This window comes from Aethalodelphis obliquidens, unplaced genomic scaffold (genome assembly GCF_003676395.1).
Source record: "Aethalodelphis obliquidens isolate GAN/ISIS:26980383/991018 unplaced genomic scaffold, ASM367639v1 scaffold4, whole genome shotgun sequence".
Lineage (NCBI taxonomy): Eukaryota > Metazoa > Chordata > Mammalia > Artiodactyla > Delphinidae > Aethalodelphis > Aethalodelphis obliquidens.
In genome coordinates, this window is record NW_020837948.1 from 34040414 (window position 1) to 34059369 (window position 18956).

The 18956-nt window shown below is 33.8% G+C and overlaps 1 protein-coding gene across 13 annotated transcripts in view; it reads right to left on the bottom strand.

Moving 5' to 3' along the window:
* PPIP5K2 (diphosphoinositol pentakisphosphate kinase 2) overlaps window positions 1-18956 on the bottom strand; it is a 75629-nt gene that overhangs the window by 17237 nt on the left and 39436 nt on the right. For 7 of the 13 annotated variants that reach the window (XM_027100474.1, XM_027100457.1, XM_027100500.1 and 4 more), the window contains 8 exons: window positions 17625-17766; window positions 16797-17020; window positions 10727-10854; window positions 10032-10146; window positions 6367-6474; window positions 6161-6277; window positions 2934-3101; window positions 393-566 (listed from right to left, as the gene is read on the bottom strand). In XM_027100474.1, the coding sequence (XP_026956275.1) occupies window positions 393-566; window positions 2934-3101; window positions 6161-6277; window positions 6367-6474; window positions 10032-10146; window positions 10727-10854; window positions 16797-17020; window positions 17625-17766 (1176 nt within the window). Of the gene's footprint in view, window positions 1-392; window positions 567-1221; window positions 1339-2933; window positions 3102-6160; window positions 6278-6366; window positions 6475-10031; window positions 10147-10726; window positions 10855-16796; window positions 17021-17624; window positions 17767-18956 lie in introns of all 13 variants that reach the window. The other 6 variants (XM_027100493.1, XM_027100495.1, XM_027100485.1 and 3 more) reach the window with 2 other exon arrangements.

The following is an 18956-nucleotide window of genomic DNA, read 5'->3' on the forward strand; positions in this document are numbered from 1 at the left end:
ATGGGGGAAAAGGTTATTAAATTTTCTTATCATCAAATTATGTAATTTCATTTCTGAATGTTTTAAAGAATAAGTCAAAAAAATGATTTCTTTACATTTAAAAAATTTTAATTAACAAGCTAAAGTTCCAGGAGTATAAAATTTATTGACTAATTTTAAAATCCTGGATATTTAAAACCCCCCCAGTAAAAATGCTAAACACATGCAATGTAAGTGGTTTCTTTCCCTCAAATATTGTGAGACATTACAAGCATTTTTAAATGAATTCAAAATTTAAAAACAGAATTATTTACTCTGATGTAAAATATAAGGGATTAGATGTCCTCAAAGACAGCTGTTTGTTGCTCTGAATGCGGGGAGGAAAAATGTTTAATGAAGTAAAGTTTAAAAACCTGTTGCCATGAGCCAAAAATACTGGATGTGAAAGCCAATGATTTGGGGGAGACAGGGGAAGAAGTGATTTGTTCCCCTGATCTGCGTCTTCGACGCCCAGTACCCACACCACTGGTGTAATGCAGCCAGGTACCAGTACCCTCTGGGCTAGACACACTCAGGGGGCTCTCTTCCTGGAAGTGAGAAAGGGGCAAAAAAAAAAAAAAAAAAAAAAGCAGAGCATGCAAAGTTAGATACAACAGAGCCAAATGATCAGAAAGAAAAAAAAATACAGTTTGTTTGCATTTGTTTATCAATTTTTAAAAAACTATTAAACAGTAATTTGGGAGCCAAATATTTTAATATTTGAGAAATTGATCGGAATGAGTTATAAATCTAATTGTAAGTAATAATAATTATGAGAATTACATTACTATCTTAAATATACAAAATATTTATACTGCTTAATAGTTGTCACTTCCCTCTTAGAACTTGAAAGATTTTAACAATTTTTTATCTTAGCAATGTTAAAAATATGATATTCAGGAGGTTTTATGCTATACTGGGCAAACTTTTCAACCCAAAGCACTAAAGAATCCTGCAAAGGGTTAAAGAGACTTCATTGTATATATGTATGAAAGGAAATCTGTCTGCCAGACAAAAAAAATTAGAGATCGTAAGATGGAGGATTCAAATTGCACTTGTTTACACTTTCAAGCTATCTATTTATTTACCCCCTCCAAAGATTATTTATAGAGTTCAGTAGGCAAAACATGCAGCAAACATTCTCATTTTACATGTTTGCATGTTCAGGTTTCAGACAGTGAGGACAGAGTAAAATCTACTTGCACAAAATGAAGAGAATAGTCTTTTTCTCTGTATGTCTTTTGGAAGTACAAACTTCTGATATCCATGGAGATGATGGACGCTGGAAAAAGTCTTCAAGGTTTTACTTGAATAATTTACCTTATGGAAGTAAAAGTTTAGCATGGCATAGAAATAATCTCTTGAAAGCAACTATTTAAGTATTTACGAGAAAAAGGTTTATAAATGTGTTCTGCGTTTTAAGAGTTAACAAAGGGCAGTGATTTTGTTGAAGATTTCACAAATACAGATGAGACTCAGAATACGTTTGACTGTATCAGTGTTACAGACTTCTTCTGGAGTTCAGAAAAAAGGTTTAATGGTGAAATTCTGAACAGTCTGATGAATTGCAGATTGCTTTGTTCAACAACACCAAAATCACTGCCCTCACGCAAATGGTATTTTAGGTTACATTAATAAATGTCATTTCCCAATTTTCTGAAATTAAAGATAACTGAACATAACCCCAGGTTTCTCATTCTTAAATTAAGCTATAATAGAATAATCCCAAATTCTACAATTTTTAATCATCCTCTTTTTATTGGGTTGGCCAAAAGAGTGCAGGAAAAACCCGAACGAACTTTTTGGCCAACCCATAATTAACTTAAAATATCCCATTCACGGGAATCCTAACTAGTATACATTTTCAGCTGTAAAATTACAACAGTCTGTTTTATCGAGATGTTTTTCCTATACACCATTGTCAAATTGGGACACATACATTTGAAATTTGAGAATCAAAAGCACATATGTTTGTATAATTTGGGGCTATAGAAATGAGCATAATTCTCATTTGTTGGTGTTTACGTTCCTATTCACCAACTGCTAGATGTTATACCTAACTTAAGATTTGGCATATTTAATCATCAACAAAAAGTATTTTTCTAACTTAAAAGTTGATGGTTCTTCCTATCTTATACTTTTACTTGAGCATTTAGAGAACATTTTTAAGCACTGATCTCAAATCAGTGCTGGGGGAATCATCCTATAGAGAATATAAATAACCCAAAAAGAAGGTATTCAGAGTATAAAAATGTATACAGATGTTAAAGATTTACTTAAACTTTACTCCAACTGCTCAACTTTCCTTTCTTTTTTTTCAACTTTCCTTTTAAATGTTATTTTAGTAGTTATTTAAATGTTATTTTGTTAGTGAGCATAAGAATTAGCCTAAGTTATTTAATTATAGACCTTAATATAATACAAAGGTAAATTTTTCAACCATAGCATCAAAATTTCAAATTCCTATACTGACTTTAGCAATCAGGTTAACAATTCAGAATCTCACATCTTATTATACAGTGTCATTGGAATCAGTTGTTGCTGAAGCATCTCTGGCAATTCCTCACTACTTTTAACCAAAAATTATTCCTGATCCATTATATCAGACTTTGAAAAAAGTTCTTTATTAGAATAACCTAAAGTGACAAGAAAATAATGGATCAAGTCTTCAAAAGGCCTTATTTTACTACTTCTATTCAACTTTGCTATGAAAACTATAAAGCTCCAAATTCTAAAATTAATCTTTGCATTTTCTAACTGCCTCTATATTTTAAAAAATTTATTTGAAAAATAAAGTTGACAATTAAAAATCTGTTAGGTTCCCAAGCTTGATAATTACAGCTGTATTTTCTTTTCTGTTTTATTAAAATATAGTTAGTTTACTTCATAAAAAACATGCTCTGATATATACTTACTTCATTTGCAGCCATCTTCCTAGATCTTGGAAGTGGAGACTTCCTGTGTATATGAATTGGCTCTGATACCATAGGTTTAAACAATATCACAGCTCGATCAACCTCATCTTTTTTAGAAGTATGTGGCTCATCATCACTATCAATTTTAAAAGATCTCCTGCCTTCACTCTGTGCAGAAAGAACATAACATAATAAAATTCAGATAAAACAAATCAATCTCTTCAGATGAACAAATTCAACCACCAACTGGTGTAGTCACTTGCAGTACATATACAAGTTTGTTTATTCAAGTAAATTAATAATTGAATTCTTATGAAAGCCTAGTATTATTCTGGATATTGTAAGACAGATGACAGAGTTCCTGACTTCAAGAAATACATACTCTTTGGATACATTAAACCATAAAACGACAATAAAGAGCCATATAAAACAAAGTACTTAATTAAATTTCATCCAATGCCCAAATAAATAAGCAATAATAATAAATGACAGTAAGAAAAAAGAGATCAGTTTTGTTACCAGTAATGCCATCAACTCAATCACAAACTGAAACAGTATCTGAAGTTATAAATTTTAGAAAATTCAAACTCTATGCCAAATATTTCCAACAAATGTAATGACTGCATACTTAAATAACAACCATTTGATGACTCACTGAATATTTAGTGAGTATGTACCACGTGCCAAGACACAGATGAATAAGATACTGTCCCAAATTATAAGAATCTCACAGTATAGTACAGAAAACAGATACGTTTAAAAAAGTTACACTAAATATCCATCTAAATAGAATGGGTAGGGCTTCCCTGGTGGCGCAGTGGTTAAGAATCTGCCTGCCGGGCTTCCCTGGTGGCGCTGTGGTTGAGAGTCCGCCTGCTGATGCAGGGGACACGGGTTTGTGCCCCGGTCCGGGAAGATTCTCACATGCCGCAGAGCAGCTAGGCCCGTGAGCCATGGCCGCTGAGCCTGCGCGTCTGGAGCCTGTGCTCCGCAACGGGAGAGGCCACAACAGTGAGAGGCCCGCGTACCGCAAAAAAAAAAAAAAAAAAGAATCTGCCTGCCAATGCAGGGGACACAGGTTCGAGCCCTGGTCTGGGAAGATACCACATGCCGCAGAGCAACTAAGCCCGTGTGCCACAACTACTGAAGCCCACACGTCTAGAGCCCGTGCTCCACAACAAGAGAAGCCACCGCAATGAGAAGCCCACACACCGCAACGAAGAGTCACCCCTGCTCGCCACAACTAGGGAAAGCCCACGCACAGCAACGAAGACCCAATGCAGCCAAAAATAAAAAAATAAATAAATTTAAAAATAAACAGGACGGATAAATTGGGTAAATTACACTAAAACACATATTTTAAAGCACTAAGAATGGGCAAACTAAAACTAATTACATCAATGAATCTTATGAACGTACGTTAGTTAAAAGAAGCCAAGCAGAAGTACATAAAAACCTTCATCAAACTAAGGGGTATAGAAAATAAAGATAAACTTCTTCAACCAGGTAAGGGATATCTAAAAACTTGAAACAATCACCACAATTAATAAATCACTGGAAGACAAGAGTGCCCACCATCACTAAATCTATTCAACATTTTGCTGGACATTTGTCATCATTCACAGATATGATCATATACATAGAAAATTCAAATGACTCTATGTATAAATTATTAGAATGAATAAACAGCATGCAGTAAGGTTGTTAGTTATAAAACCTCTCTATAAAAATGAGTTAAAATTCAATATGAAAATAGCAAACAGAAAATGAAATTTAAATAAGCCATTTATGATAACATAAAGAATTTAGGAATTACCCTGACAAAGAAAATACAAGACATTAAAAAAAGTCTTAATTTTATCAAGAACATATAAAGAATAGCTCACTAAATTCAGAGCTGTATATCAAGTCCTTGGACTAGAAGATTCAATTCTGTAAAAGTGTTATTTCTCTCAACACTGATCTGCAGAGTTTATGTAATTTCAATCAAAATTCTAAAAAGTTCACTTTGAAACATGACCTTTTGCTTTAGTTTGGGAATGAACAAGGATGATACTAAGGATGCTTAGCATCAACACTTCTACTCAACACCATACTAGTCCTAGCCAGTAGCACTTCACAAAAAGCATATTCAAATAACCAATGAATATAAGAAAAGGTACTAATCCTTATTGGTCATGAGGGTAATGTAAATTTAAGCCACAACAAGATATCACTACATAGTCCCCAAAATAGCTATATTAAAAACACTAATCATACCAAGTGCTGATAAAGATATGGTAGTATCTTTGGAAAGTTATTTGACTGTATTTTAAAAAGTTGAACATATGCATACCCTATAACCCAGCAATTTTACGCCTACATATATATCCAAAAGCAATGTGTACATATGTTCAGAAAAAGACCTGAACAAGAATCTTCATAAAAGCATCCATCTTCAAACCTTGAACTGGAAACAAATCAAATGATCATCATAGTGAAATGGATTAATAAACTGCACCATATTTATTTAATGTAATCCTACATGGCAACAAAAATGAAGAACCGATGAATCTCAAACACATAATGAAAGAAACCAAACCCACTCTCCACCCCCAAAAAGCACATATTTTGTGATTTCATTTGTGATCATAAAGTCCAAAAATAGACAAAATTAATCTAAGTCATGATAGTAGGTAACTTTGGGGAGAAGGCAGGGAGGTTGTGAGAAAGAGGGGGCACAACTGGTTCTTCTAGAATGATCTTCTATCTATAACCTGGCTAGTTGTTTTACAATTGTGTTCATTTTGTGATATATCATTAAACTACACACTTATGATTTAGGTATGTTTACGAATATGTATTATAGTTTAGTAAAAAAGGTTTAAAGCTGAGTACATATTTAACTTTTGTAAGGTTAAGAATTAAACTGCAGTAATTCGTAACAAGTGCTTAGCATAGTAAAGAATGGACTAGTCCTCAAGTAGGACTTGAGGACAAAAACAAAAATTATAGTTATCCATTCTAACTACTGATCTTAAAAATCCAAAAAATCTAGAGAAAAGATAAAATATAAAATTCTAATATTCATAAAAATGTTGTCTACCCAAATCATACTTCAAGAAATTTAAACCATCTTGCTACTTAGTTGAGATAAGAATTATAGTACGTAATAGAAAATTCTTAAAGAAACCTCATTTATATTTAGAACTGTAGTAACTAAGCAATGAAAATTTCATCTTCATTACCTCCCTTGAAGCTGGTCTATATCCATAGCCAGATGGTAAATTTTTGTCTTCTTCACATCCTTTGGCTCCTGGACTAAAATGTAATTCAACATGAAAGCGTTCCTCAGAGGAAAGATCCTAAAAAATATTACAGAACACTTTCAAAATGAGAAACTTCAAGTTATTTATTTACCTCTGGTAACACACGCAAATCAAGACTCTGTTACCTTGTTAGGATCCTCGTAAAGCATGATAACAATCTGAGTCATGTAGTTGAGTTCACTGACAACATTTAAATAATCCATAGCTCGTTTCCACTGTTCATCCTTTGATTCCTGAACAAATGGTAAGCATTTTCTCATATTATGTTACTTTAAAACCACTTTATTTTCATTATGGTAATTTGTTTAATCCTGACTGATACCACACAAATGAGGTGAATACTTAATACTCAACAAGCTTATATATACTCAACAAGCTTTCTTCTACTGCCACCACCCTAAGTGTAAACTACATCATCTTTCTTTAGATCACTGTGATAGCTCCCTAAATCGTTTCCTCATATCTACTTCTACTTATCTATTGTCTACACAGAAACCAAAGCCATTCACTTCCCTGCTTAAAACCTTTTAATGGCTTCCCAATCCTCTTAGAATCCTCAAGGCATGGCTCTCCAAACTTATCTGTTACAATTTTATGCATCATTCACTATTACGCTTCAATTATAGGCTTTCTCTCCATTCTTACATCTTCTATGTTCTTTCTACCTTATAAATAAGTGCAAGAAAGTTAAAAGGTGACCACATAAGAGATGTATCTCTCCTCCCCTAAAACAATTCCATCATTACTAATGGATATATAAGCTCTTGCCTTGCTAATTAAGGGTCATTTTTTTCTCTATTTCTTTTATTAAAGCTCCACTAATCCTCATATGTATGCAAGGGATGCCACTTTGCTATCCTATTAAGGAATAAAAAAGAAATAAAAAACAAGAGAAAAGAACATATGAATTGGAAAATTTGATGGGAAAAGAACACTTACATAGTCTTAGGGTAACTCTGATAATAACTATTCATCAAGGCCCAATGATAAGAGAAATTAAGAATCAGGAGACATATACCAAATCTTCATACATTTCACTGACTGCCCTTTATTTTAAAAAGTACAAAAGAAAACAAAGTTGAATTCATTTTCTTTTAAAGATTATTTTTTATAGATGTGCATAAATGTATATGCTAATATATATATATACACATAAAAAGTTTTTTAATTCTTATTTTTTGCTAGTTTGGAGATGGCTGAAAAGATATTTTTGATATATAATAGAAGTGACATTGTATTCTAGATAATTTGTGGTTTGAGTGTACTGAGAAAGAAAGGGGATATTAAAATTTCTAAGTCTGTGTGGTTATCACTTCCACTGCCAATCTCTAAAACATCATTTTCTTTATTTTTTCACATACAAACTTCCTGGGAATCTTATTAATAGCCACTGCTTCAGCCATCATTAATATGTTGGCTTACCAACTCTGTACCTTTAACCCAAACCTCTAGCCTTACATATAAACATACTACTGGTCATCTTCACTTGACTAGCCTACTAGTGCCTCAAATTCAAGCTATCTAACCTCATTACTTTCCTTCTAATGCCTGATACTCCCCCAAGTGTTACTTATCAGTGAATGATGAGTAATTTTGTAGATGATCCTGTTAGAAATATGGGAACCTTTCTTGACTCTCTTTTCTTTCTTACCTTCCACACCTGTAAGCAAAGAAAGGGCCTCAAGGATAGTGTTGGTGAAAGTTAAAATGCCTCAAAAAGAGAGTGTTAGTGAAAGCCTGAAAGGGCACTGAGGAGGTTGTTGGTGAGGGACTATAGGAAGGTTAAAAAAAAATCTTACTGGAAACTATAGGAAAAAGAACCCTTGTTATGTAGTGGCATAAAGTGTAGAAACACTATAGCCTGCAGACAGTGGAACTCAATGAGCTAGCTACCAAAAACTCCAGGAAAAATTCTCAAAAGGCCACCAAGATTCTTCTCACTACCTGTGATGAACTATGAGAGGAGGGAGATAAACTACAGGAAAATGGTTAATTAAAGGAGCCAAGACTTGCAGAGTTCAGAAATAAAACTGTTTCTCATTCCTAGCCTCTCCAGAGAGCAAAAAATGCTATAGTTAAAAAGTGGCTTCCAGGAAGAACAGAAACGCAGGAATCTGTCATGAAAACATGGGTGTGATTGTAAAAACACTTGCTAAGACTTCAGAAAGATTTAAGGCTCACAGACCTTTCAAAGACGCAAAGACTTTCTCAGGATTATACTACCATGTCTCTCAGATACTCACTATTAAGCAATAAGGACTGCTGAGTACTATCCCTCAGTAGACACAGAGGGAGCCCAATGTAAAAATGGGCTTATTCTTAAGATTTGTGGGTGTGAACTGTTTAATAAAGTAGATTATAAATTACTCCTTTTTGTTTTGTTTTTTAAATTATACCATCTTGAACTAAAAATAAACAGACCTTTGGATCCCCAAACTTCCTTGGACAGGAAGCAGGTTAAAGAAAACTACTTAGCTGCAAATGTGAGCTACTTTTTATGGAAAAGGAAGGATGACCTAGATGAAGCAATTAAGAACCCAAAGTATGAAGCCATGAACCATTATAAACAACTCCCTGGCAGTATGACAGAGCCCTAATTAAGGAATGGGCAGTAAGTACCTAGGCAGATTTCAAAATTGCTATGGACCAGTGACCACGGTGTACCTTCTGTTTTCCCCTCTTTTGAAAAGGTTATCTACAGCAGTTATTCTATGCTTATCCCACCACTGTATGTCAAATGTATGAAGGACAGACAATTGGTATCTTCAGTTCATAGGTCTTTGAAACGAGATTGAGTTCTCCTGAGCACTCAAGGAGCTCTGCCCAAGGAGTCCCATCCACACCTGGACCTGATTTAGATAATGAGATCCTGGATGTCAAGTTTATGCTATAATAGATAAGCCTGAGGGAATACTGGAGGAGCGATCACCTGAATTTTGCATGAGGGAGAAATATGGATTGTGTGGGTAATGGACATACTGTGATAGACTCTGTTTTCCAAATATGGCCACCAAAATACATCCAATCCCAAGTATTCATCTTACAATAAGTAAGTGACAGTGATACTCCACTCATCTAGTAATATGGGTCTATTCCCCACCCCTTGAACCTGGATGGGACTCGGTGACTGCCTCCAAAAATGCTCAGCAGAAGTGATACTACGTAACTTCATAAGTTAGGTCATAAAAATGCTTTGTGCTTGCTCCTTGCTCTTTTAGGAAGTTCACTTTTGGAACTCAGCTGCTATGTTCTGTGCATCAAGCACCAGACATGAGAAGAAAGTTGTGAGATGACTTGAGCCCGAGCCACTGTCTGACTGCAATATCACGAGAGGCCCAATGCAAAACTGCCTGATCACAGTTAGCCTTTAAACCATGAGAGAGAAAAATAAAATGACTGTGGTTGTTTTAAGGCAGTAACCTTTGGTATGATTCATTACCTAACAGTAAATAAGAGTCACAATGTCCAACCAAACACCAAGTCCTATTGATTCTAACCTCTAAATAATGCAAATTCATCAGTTTGTCTTTATCTCACTGCCACTGGCCTGTAACATTACCTAAAATATTTTGTATTATTGTTTGCTTAAATGGATCTTCTCCAAAGGGAAGAGAACATGTCATTATCTCCAACATCTAGCAGAGTGCTTGGTATAAAGTAGACCCTTGACAAATGATGGTAAATAATGAATTATTAAAAACTGCACAGTAAAAAAATGGTGTTAGTGATTTGATTATAAATTCAATAACACATATTTGTTAAATAGATTTATATAACTTATCCTACTTACATCACATAAGGCACCATAGCGAAGAATAGACAGTAAAGAATGTACATGACTTTCACTGGTGAAATATAATCTGGTACGGACATGACGTTCAGGTGACAGAACACCCCTGGAATACCTAGAGTAAGGAGCAGACACTGTTAAAACGTAACCATGCAGTTAAAACTTAATGAAATTATTTTGTAAAATGGAATTTAATCTTACTAGAAGTAAAAGAACATAGTAAGCAAATCTATCACTCTTCCAATAACAATTGAGGCGTTATCTTAGCAGGTATTCCTCTAACATGAAAATAACTGGAACTAACTGGGACCACTGAGATTAGTCAAAGAAGCATTAATATTAGTCAAGTTCACTGTAAATAGGTTATTTAAGCACCTTTATTAACAACGAAAGAGGTCATAGCACTAAAGAAGCTCACAGATGTTAATGCTGCTGAATGAGGATGATCACTGATGATCACATGTGAATGATAACACACATCCTCTTTCCCTGTTTGCCTCAGTTTTTTCTCCAATTTGGAGCCAAAAAGAACCTTGGTTGGAAGTTAACTATTAGAAATACCTAGGTAATATTTATTTCCACAGTGTGCCAAGTGATACACTCCTGATTTAGCCATAGGAACATTAAAAAGTAATTAGATTTGAAGAATGCAAAAACAGATGCCTATAGACTTAAATACCAGTACAGTCTCTTACACAGGATGGAGTTTATTTACAGTGTCATCATCTTGTGTCCTTTGAAGATCTGAGCGAATTTTTCTAACTAGAGGAGTACAGTAGCCTTTGGCAATCTCCAGTTTTTCAGCTTTAGTTATACCATATTCCTGAGCAGAACATACACAACATTAGAAAAAGGGTATAATAATAAAGAACTCCAATAAAGGTACTACTAAATTTAAGAATTTTAGTGAGCGACAAGTATTTTTATTTAGCCTCTTTTGAACATTATACAATGCTCCTAGTTTACATTTCTGCAACTTCAAGTACACTATTCCCCAAAGTATTGAGTGTAATTAGAAGAATTTTATTTTGGTGTAAATGAAAAAGAAAGTAATTTCTAAAGAGGATAGGATGAATGGATGAATGTAATCTTTATGAACAGTATTCAACTCAACCAGGTTTTAAATGTAGAAACAACCCTAAAAGAAAGATGGATTAAGGGCACAAACATTAAAGCACAGAACAAATAGTCAATAAACATACAGAAAGAAATATAAATTGAAACCATGAAATTTTTGTCTATTTGAATGTCAAAGATTAAAAAGGTTAACAAATTATTTAAAAGCCTTTGGCCAATACTGTAAAGGTTTTAACTAGTGGTTAGCCAAAAATGCCGTGAAATTATCAAACTTAATGAGCTCTATAACCATTATAAGTTAATTAAATGAGGAATTACAATCCAAAGTGTTAAGAAAACATAGTAATTGTAAGAATTATAATAAAAATTACAGTTCAAAGAGGTAGATGAGAAAATGACCTGATATAAGAAAAAAATCTGTTTTGTGTGTATAGATGGGAAGAGAGGGTATAAGAGGAAGAGGGCAGAAAGTGGGGTGGAGGCGGAGGAAGGCAGGGACAGAGAGAGAAAGAAGGAAGAGTAGAGAAGAGGGAAGAAATAAGCACACTCTTTCTCTCCCAGTTCCTTCTGGGATACCTGTATTTAAAGGCTACTTGCTGTTATCAGGTACTTCCCAGATGGCAAAACTTTAGCATGGATAATAAATCTCAAAACTGCCTAATAAAGAAAAGGCTGATTGATTAGATGGAAGACGTATGAAAATGGAACCTCTTGGGTCATTTACCTTAAACACAAAAGCTTGGTTGGTTAATTATCTCACCAACATAGATGACTGTGAAATTGGTATGAAAAAAAGAAATACGTATGCAATTGTGTATGTATGTGTAAACAAAAGGAAAATGTTGAAATTAACATCATCAAAGGAAATTTTTCTGTTGTTATTAGCAAGGTGTAATGAAACAGGCACTCTCATACACTGCTGGTCTGTAACAAAACTGGTAAAAGAGTTCTGGAAATCTTCTTGATTTTACGTAGAAGACATATGTATAAGGAGAGTGAAAGAAAGTAAAAGAATCCACATTTCCAAATGTGAGAAATTGGTTAAATAGCTATTATTACATCACATCATTCAGCCATTAGGAAAAATGAAGTATATTTAGCTTTACTGATTTGGAAAAAATTTCTTGATGCCAAGAAAAAAAAATCAGGTTATAAAATAGTATGCATTTCCTGGTTCCATTTTTGCAAAGAATACATTTGTCATATATACGAATTTATGAAAAAAATTTTATCCATGAATTTAAGGGAAAAGGCCTTTTAGAATTTTCCAAAACAGTGAAATGTTTTTCTCTAGTTGGTAATGGCATACTGATTTTTTTTTTTTGGCTATATCTATATTTTATAACAAAGATATATTACTTTCATAACAAAAAAACCTTTCCCTTCAAAACAGTGACATATTTTGTAGAGCTGAAAAAGCAAGCTGCCATAACCAACTAGGACCAAATAATTAATTGTTGGATACCCAAGTTCTCTTATTTCTTCCACAAAAAGAACTGATTAAAATAACCGATGAAGATATTTGAAAGCTTATTATATGGTGATATTTAATGAGAGTATCATTGGACTTTATATTGCAAATGCTATTATAAAGAATCCTCTGCATTTCATAATACAATCACCAAAGAAATGATCTTCAAACTTCAATAAATGTGTGCCATCTCAATTAAGACTCTTAATAACAAATATAATCTTTAGATGTTCTTATCTTCCATCATACCATCGAGGCTCTTTTACTATTTACTTAATTTACTGAGGTAACATTGGTTTATAACATGTCTCATGTGAACATTATATTTTGACTTCTGTATAAACTACAGTATGCTCAACACCAGAAGTTGTTTCTACTCATCACCATACAGTTTACCTCCTTTACTCAATTCACCCCCTTTCCCTTCTGGTAATTATTACTCTTTTCTCTATAAATACATGTTTATTTTGCTTGGTTTGTTCATTTATTTAAAAGAAATTTTAATATTCACATTTGAGTGAAATCATATAATATGTTTTTCTTTGAATGACTTATTTATCATAACACCCTCAAGGTACAACCATGTTGCCACAAATGGCAAGACTGTATCTTTTTTATGTATTCCACTGTATTATATATACTACTTCAACTATCCATTCATCAATGGGCACTTTCCATATCTTGGCTATTGTAAATAATGCCACAATGAACACAGGGTGCATGTGTCTATTCGAATTAGAGTCTTCATATTCTTCAGATAAATACCCAGAAGTGGAATACCTGGATCATAGGGTAGTTCTAGTGTTAATTTTTTGAAGAATCTCCATACTGTTTTCCATAGTGGCTGCACCAATTTACATTCCCACCAACAGTGTACCACACTTTTTTCCACATCCTCTCCAGTACTAGTTATTTCTTGCCTTTTTGATAACAGCCATTCTAACAGGCCTGAGGTGATCTCTCACTGTGGTTTCGATTTGCATTTCTCCAATAATTAGTGATGTTGAATATCTTTTCATGAGCCTCCTGGCAACCTGTATGTCTTCTTTGGAAAAATATTTAGCTCCTCTACCCATTGTTTAATCAGACTGTGTTTTTGTTGTTGTTGAGTTGTATGAGTTCTTCATATATTTTGGATATTACCCCCAAATTGAATATATGATTTGTAAATATCTTCTCCCATTCCGTAGGTTGTCTCTTCGTTTAGTTGATGATTTACTTTACTGTACAGAGCTTTTTAGTTTGATGTAGTCCTGTTTGTTTATTTTTGCTTCTGTTTCCCTGCCCAAGGAAACATATCCAAAAAGATATTGCTAAGACCAACTTCAAGGAGCATACTATGTTTACTTTTAGTTTTATGGTTTCAGGTCTTACATTCTAGTCTTTAATCCATTTTGAGTTTTGTGTATGGTGTGATATAGTGGTCTAGTTTCATTCTTTGGCATGTGGCCGTCCAGTTTTCCCAATACTATATTGAAGAGACTATGCTTTTTCCATTGTATGTTCTTGGCTCCTTTATCATAAACTAATTGTCCATATATGTGCGGGTTTGTTTCTGGGCTCTCAATTCTGTTCCATTCATCTACATGTCTGCTTTTCTTATCTGTTATAAAAATACAACTTTTTATTGTGTAAAATAAAACCTCTTTTGCAAAATAAAACTTCTATTTAGCAAATGAAAGATGTTGTCAGAGACTAAGTCCTTGTTTTCTAAGCCTATGTTTCTTATAGTGAGGCCCAAAGACATATTCTTGCAGTATGAGATATTTTTATCCTCTTTTAAAGAGAATTTATTTGCAAATCACTGATTTATACAATATACTTAAACCTGTCTACATCATATACACTGACCAAACAAATAAATAGTTGTTCTTTCATGCTGCAAGAATAAGCTAAACTTTAACGTGTACACAAATACTTATAGGTAAGTTGTGCAGCCTGAATTCCCAGTTTTTAAAAGTCTCTAGTTTTTCCTGGATATTCTGTGAATATTAGGAAAAGGACACTGGAGGGTTTTTTTTTTTTTTTTTTTTTTTGCTGCGCTGGGTCTTCATTGCAGTGCATGCATTTCTCATTATGGTGGCTTCCCTTGTTGCAGAGCACGGGCTCTAGGCATGCAGGCTTCAGTAGTTTCAGAACGCAGGCTCAGTAGTTGTGGCTTGTGGGCCCCAGAGCACATGGGCTTCAGTAGTTGTAGTGCACAGGCTCACTAGTTGCAGCTCGCGGGCTCTAGAGCACAGGCTCAGTAGTTGTGGCACATGAGCTTAGTTGCTCCTCAGCATGTACGATCTTCCCGGACCAGGGATCAAACTCATGTCCCCTGCATTGGCAGGTGGATTCTTAACCACTGTGCCACCAGGGAAGTCCTGAAGTATAGTTTTAATTGTAGTAGATTTACAGTATTGTGTTGGTTTCAATTGTACAGTAAAGTGATTCAGTTATATATTGGGTTGGCCAAAATGTTCGTTCGGGTTTTTCTATAACATAAAAACCCGAACGAACTTTTTGGCCAATCCAATATTTTTTCAGATAATTTTCCATTATAGGTTATTACAAGATATTGAATATAGTTCTCCTTGAAAACTAGTATATAGTAAATCCTTGAGAGAATATAGTAAATCCTTGTTGCTTATCTATTTTATGTATAGCGGTGTGTATCCCATACTCTTTATCATTCCCCCTCTCCCTTACTGTAAGTTTGTTTTCTATGTCTATGAGTCTGTTTCCACTTTTTAATATAGATTCATTTGTATTATTTTTTAGATTCCACATACAAGTGATATCATATAATATTTGTCTTCCTCTGACTTAATTCACTTAGTATGGTGCTCTCTAGGTCCATCCATGTTGCTGCAAATGGCAATATTTTGTTTTTATGGCTGAGTAATATTCCATGGTGTGTGTGTATGTATATGTGGTGTGTGTATGTATATATACGTATATGTGTGTAGAGAGATATATATATGTATATATACATACACACACCACATCTTCTTAAACCAATCATCCACTGATGGGCACTCCAGTTGTTTCCATGTCTTGGCTATTGTAAACAGTGTTGCTATGAACACCGGGATGCATGTATCTTTCTGAATTAAGAGTTTTTATCTTTTCTGGATATATGGGAGTGGGATTGCTGGATCATAAAATAGTTCTATTTTTAGTTATTAAGGAACCTCCCCACTGTTTTCTATATATGAGTATCTTTAAGTGAGGCTACTTTTATATACAATCTTTACACTTTTCATGTACAGTGACCCTTGAAAAACGTGGAGGTTAGGAGCACCAACCCTGCACACCACTGAAAATTCGAGAATAACTTATTTGTGGTTCTGCATCCCTGGCAGATTCAACTGTGGATATGTGGATCATGCAGTACTGTAGTATTTACTATTGTAAAAAAATCTGCGTATAAGTGGACCCACTACAGTTCAAACCCACATTGGTCAAAAATCAACTGTATTTCATTTTTCCTGCTTTTTAACTTTGGTTCACAGTTGGAATGTGTGATTTACTCCAATCTCCCTTTTACAATGTCCAAATGATCTTTTAGTAATTGAGTTGAAAAAAGTTCTCCAAAGGGCATCTGCAACTGTTTTCTTCTAACACATTTCTTATCTCAACTTGTCTTGTCACCTGTCTCTTTATTATCATCTGATTCTCTGTTTAATTACATTTCAGTTAACTGAATTTTGGTTACACCTCTATTTTTACTCTCCTATAATGATAAGGCCCCCCGTTCCACCTCTACCACACCCCACAAATAACTACTTACATCCTGGCCTCTAAATATTATTTTCAAAATACTTCCACATAAGGTAAAAAAACTTCCAAAATTTATATAGGGACACAACTATCTTTTTCTCCCACTTTGCACACATTCCCATAGCACAGAGCTGGTAGGTGCACAATAAATGCCCAATAAATACTTAAGTGACTTATCCCATCCTATTTTCAGTTGTCTTGTTTGTTGTTAGCATATTAGTATTAAGAGTATCAATTCTTAAATTTTAAAAAGTCACTTTAAACTATTAAAAAATCAAACAATGATTTAATATAACAAAAAGTTTAAAATATAAATTCATAATTAGTTACTTTCCTTTTTAAAATTATAGGCTTACTGGGACACAAAAACCAACTATCTTTTATCCACTGATAGACGTTTTAAAAGTATCTATATAACAGTACAAGAAAATTGATATGCAGGAATTACTTACCTGAGGGATAACAATATCTGCTAATGCCTTTGAAAGCCTATATAATTCCATTGTGTTTTCTAATTTCAAGGAACCATTATGCTGGACATCATATTTTATACAGTCATATATGTCAGGGATTTTACTAATATCATATCTTCCATTCTTTGTTTTAAAGTCTTTCTCCAACTTGGACCATCTACGTAGCATGAGCTCTAAGGTCTCACTATGATAAAGCTGAATATCTAAAACAACATAACAGTTTTAGTGTATTAAACTTCAAAATCAGATAAAGAATATATATTAAAAATTGGTAGTTAGAAACTTCTTAAATATCAAAGGTAAAATTGTTAACAAGCTAGGAAATGTTATCATAGGCATATACTATTAGCAACCATATATTTTGTAGACTTGAATAAAGGTATAAATACATGGGTTAGGAACTGGTTTTATAGAAGACCTTCCATATGTTACATACGTTAGTTGCCCAAGTTATTAACTAAGCTAGTCTCAGAGCCAGAGCACTGATCACCTTCCTGTTGCTTGCTCCTTCTTATTATGCTGCCTATTTGCTGCTGAACTGTACAGTAATGCTACATAATTAACCAAATAAAAATGTTTTATTATCCCTTTCATGCTACCACAGATAAAAGCAATTATAACTTCGCTATTATTCTTTTGCTGGATATATACTAACTCAAATTACACCTAGACATACCTATCTAATGCTAAATATAGCATTAAAGGCTTGAATTTTTTATGATTGGCACATCTTATTTAAAAAATGTTTATAGCAACTGGATAGTGCCTTTTATTTGTTTTCTAATCTAAGGAAAACAAAATATTTACCTGATGATTTGGGATCTTCCATTCGATGTCTGATTTGAGAAGTCAAACTTTGTATCAAGAAATACACTTTGTCACAGGTCTTCACAGGATTTTTAATTAAATGCATTGATTTGATAAGAGAAATGCTTCCAGATGGAGTAAGCTACAAATGAATAGAGTATATATTTTTACATCTGGTTATGCTCAATTGGCCAAGAGAACAATATACAAAATTTTCCAGTAGCTGCAGAATAACTCAAACTACAAATGAAGATACCCCCAAAATACAGAAATAAGATCAAGGAGGAAATAAAAACCTCAAAATTTCATGTTAAAAAAATCCTAAACCTTAGCTAACATTAGATTATCCACAGGGAAAATCTAATAGAAGTACTCTAATTTACAAGGAGATTTTATTCTAATATTTTGCAGACATTTTGCTGATTCACTTGGTATTTGCAAATATGGTTTAACCATTTGACATATATTGACATGGAATAACCTCGAGACTATTATTTTCATCACTTTTTCCAGATGAGGTACTTAACAGAGGTTAAAGCACCTTCCCTAAGATCAAACCACTAGTATGCAAAGAGTGAGATTAAAAAAGCAGGTAATCTGGCTAAAGAGCTGTGCTCTTAACCACCATGTAAATGCCTTTGTGATGAGATTTTTTGCAAGTCAACAAAAGCCATTAATGACAAATAGTTTCAATTTTCACTGTTGAAACTTTGCTTGGCAAGTAATTTAACCCCATCAAATAAATTTGTATAAATATAAAAAATGTAAAGTGGAATTCCACTTCTTGTTATGGTGAACTAGGTAGTTTAGGCCAATCTAACCACTGAAGATTAGTAAAACTCCTGGGCAAAGAACTTCTATACTTCTGCTTTAAGGTATCTGAGAGATAAGATATTAAGAATTATTAAGAATTATGGAAACCAAACTCTCTGGTCAGAGATCCAGAGAGTGATACTGGCTTTTAAGGCTGTTTTTGCATTGGAGACATCTGTTGATTCTGAATAGACAGCAGAGAAGAAGAATAGAGCTTTAATATCATTTTATGTTAACAGGACAAAAAAAGTGAAGTCCAGGATTTTCAAAGGTGAAACTCTGGTAAACTCTACATTTAGGGTTCAAAAAAGGGATAAACTGGAGTCTGCATTTTTAACAAGACCCCAGATGATTCTTAGTCAAGTAAGTTTGAAAAACACTTTAGTTCTAGAGTCCTTGCTTTGTCCAGGAAGAGGATAAAAGCATGATGTAAACATTCAGTTTGCAGATGTCATAGAAGCCTATTGTTCTCTCTTGGGTAGTGACAAAACAAATAGTAAAATCAAATATAATTTTCTA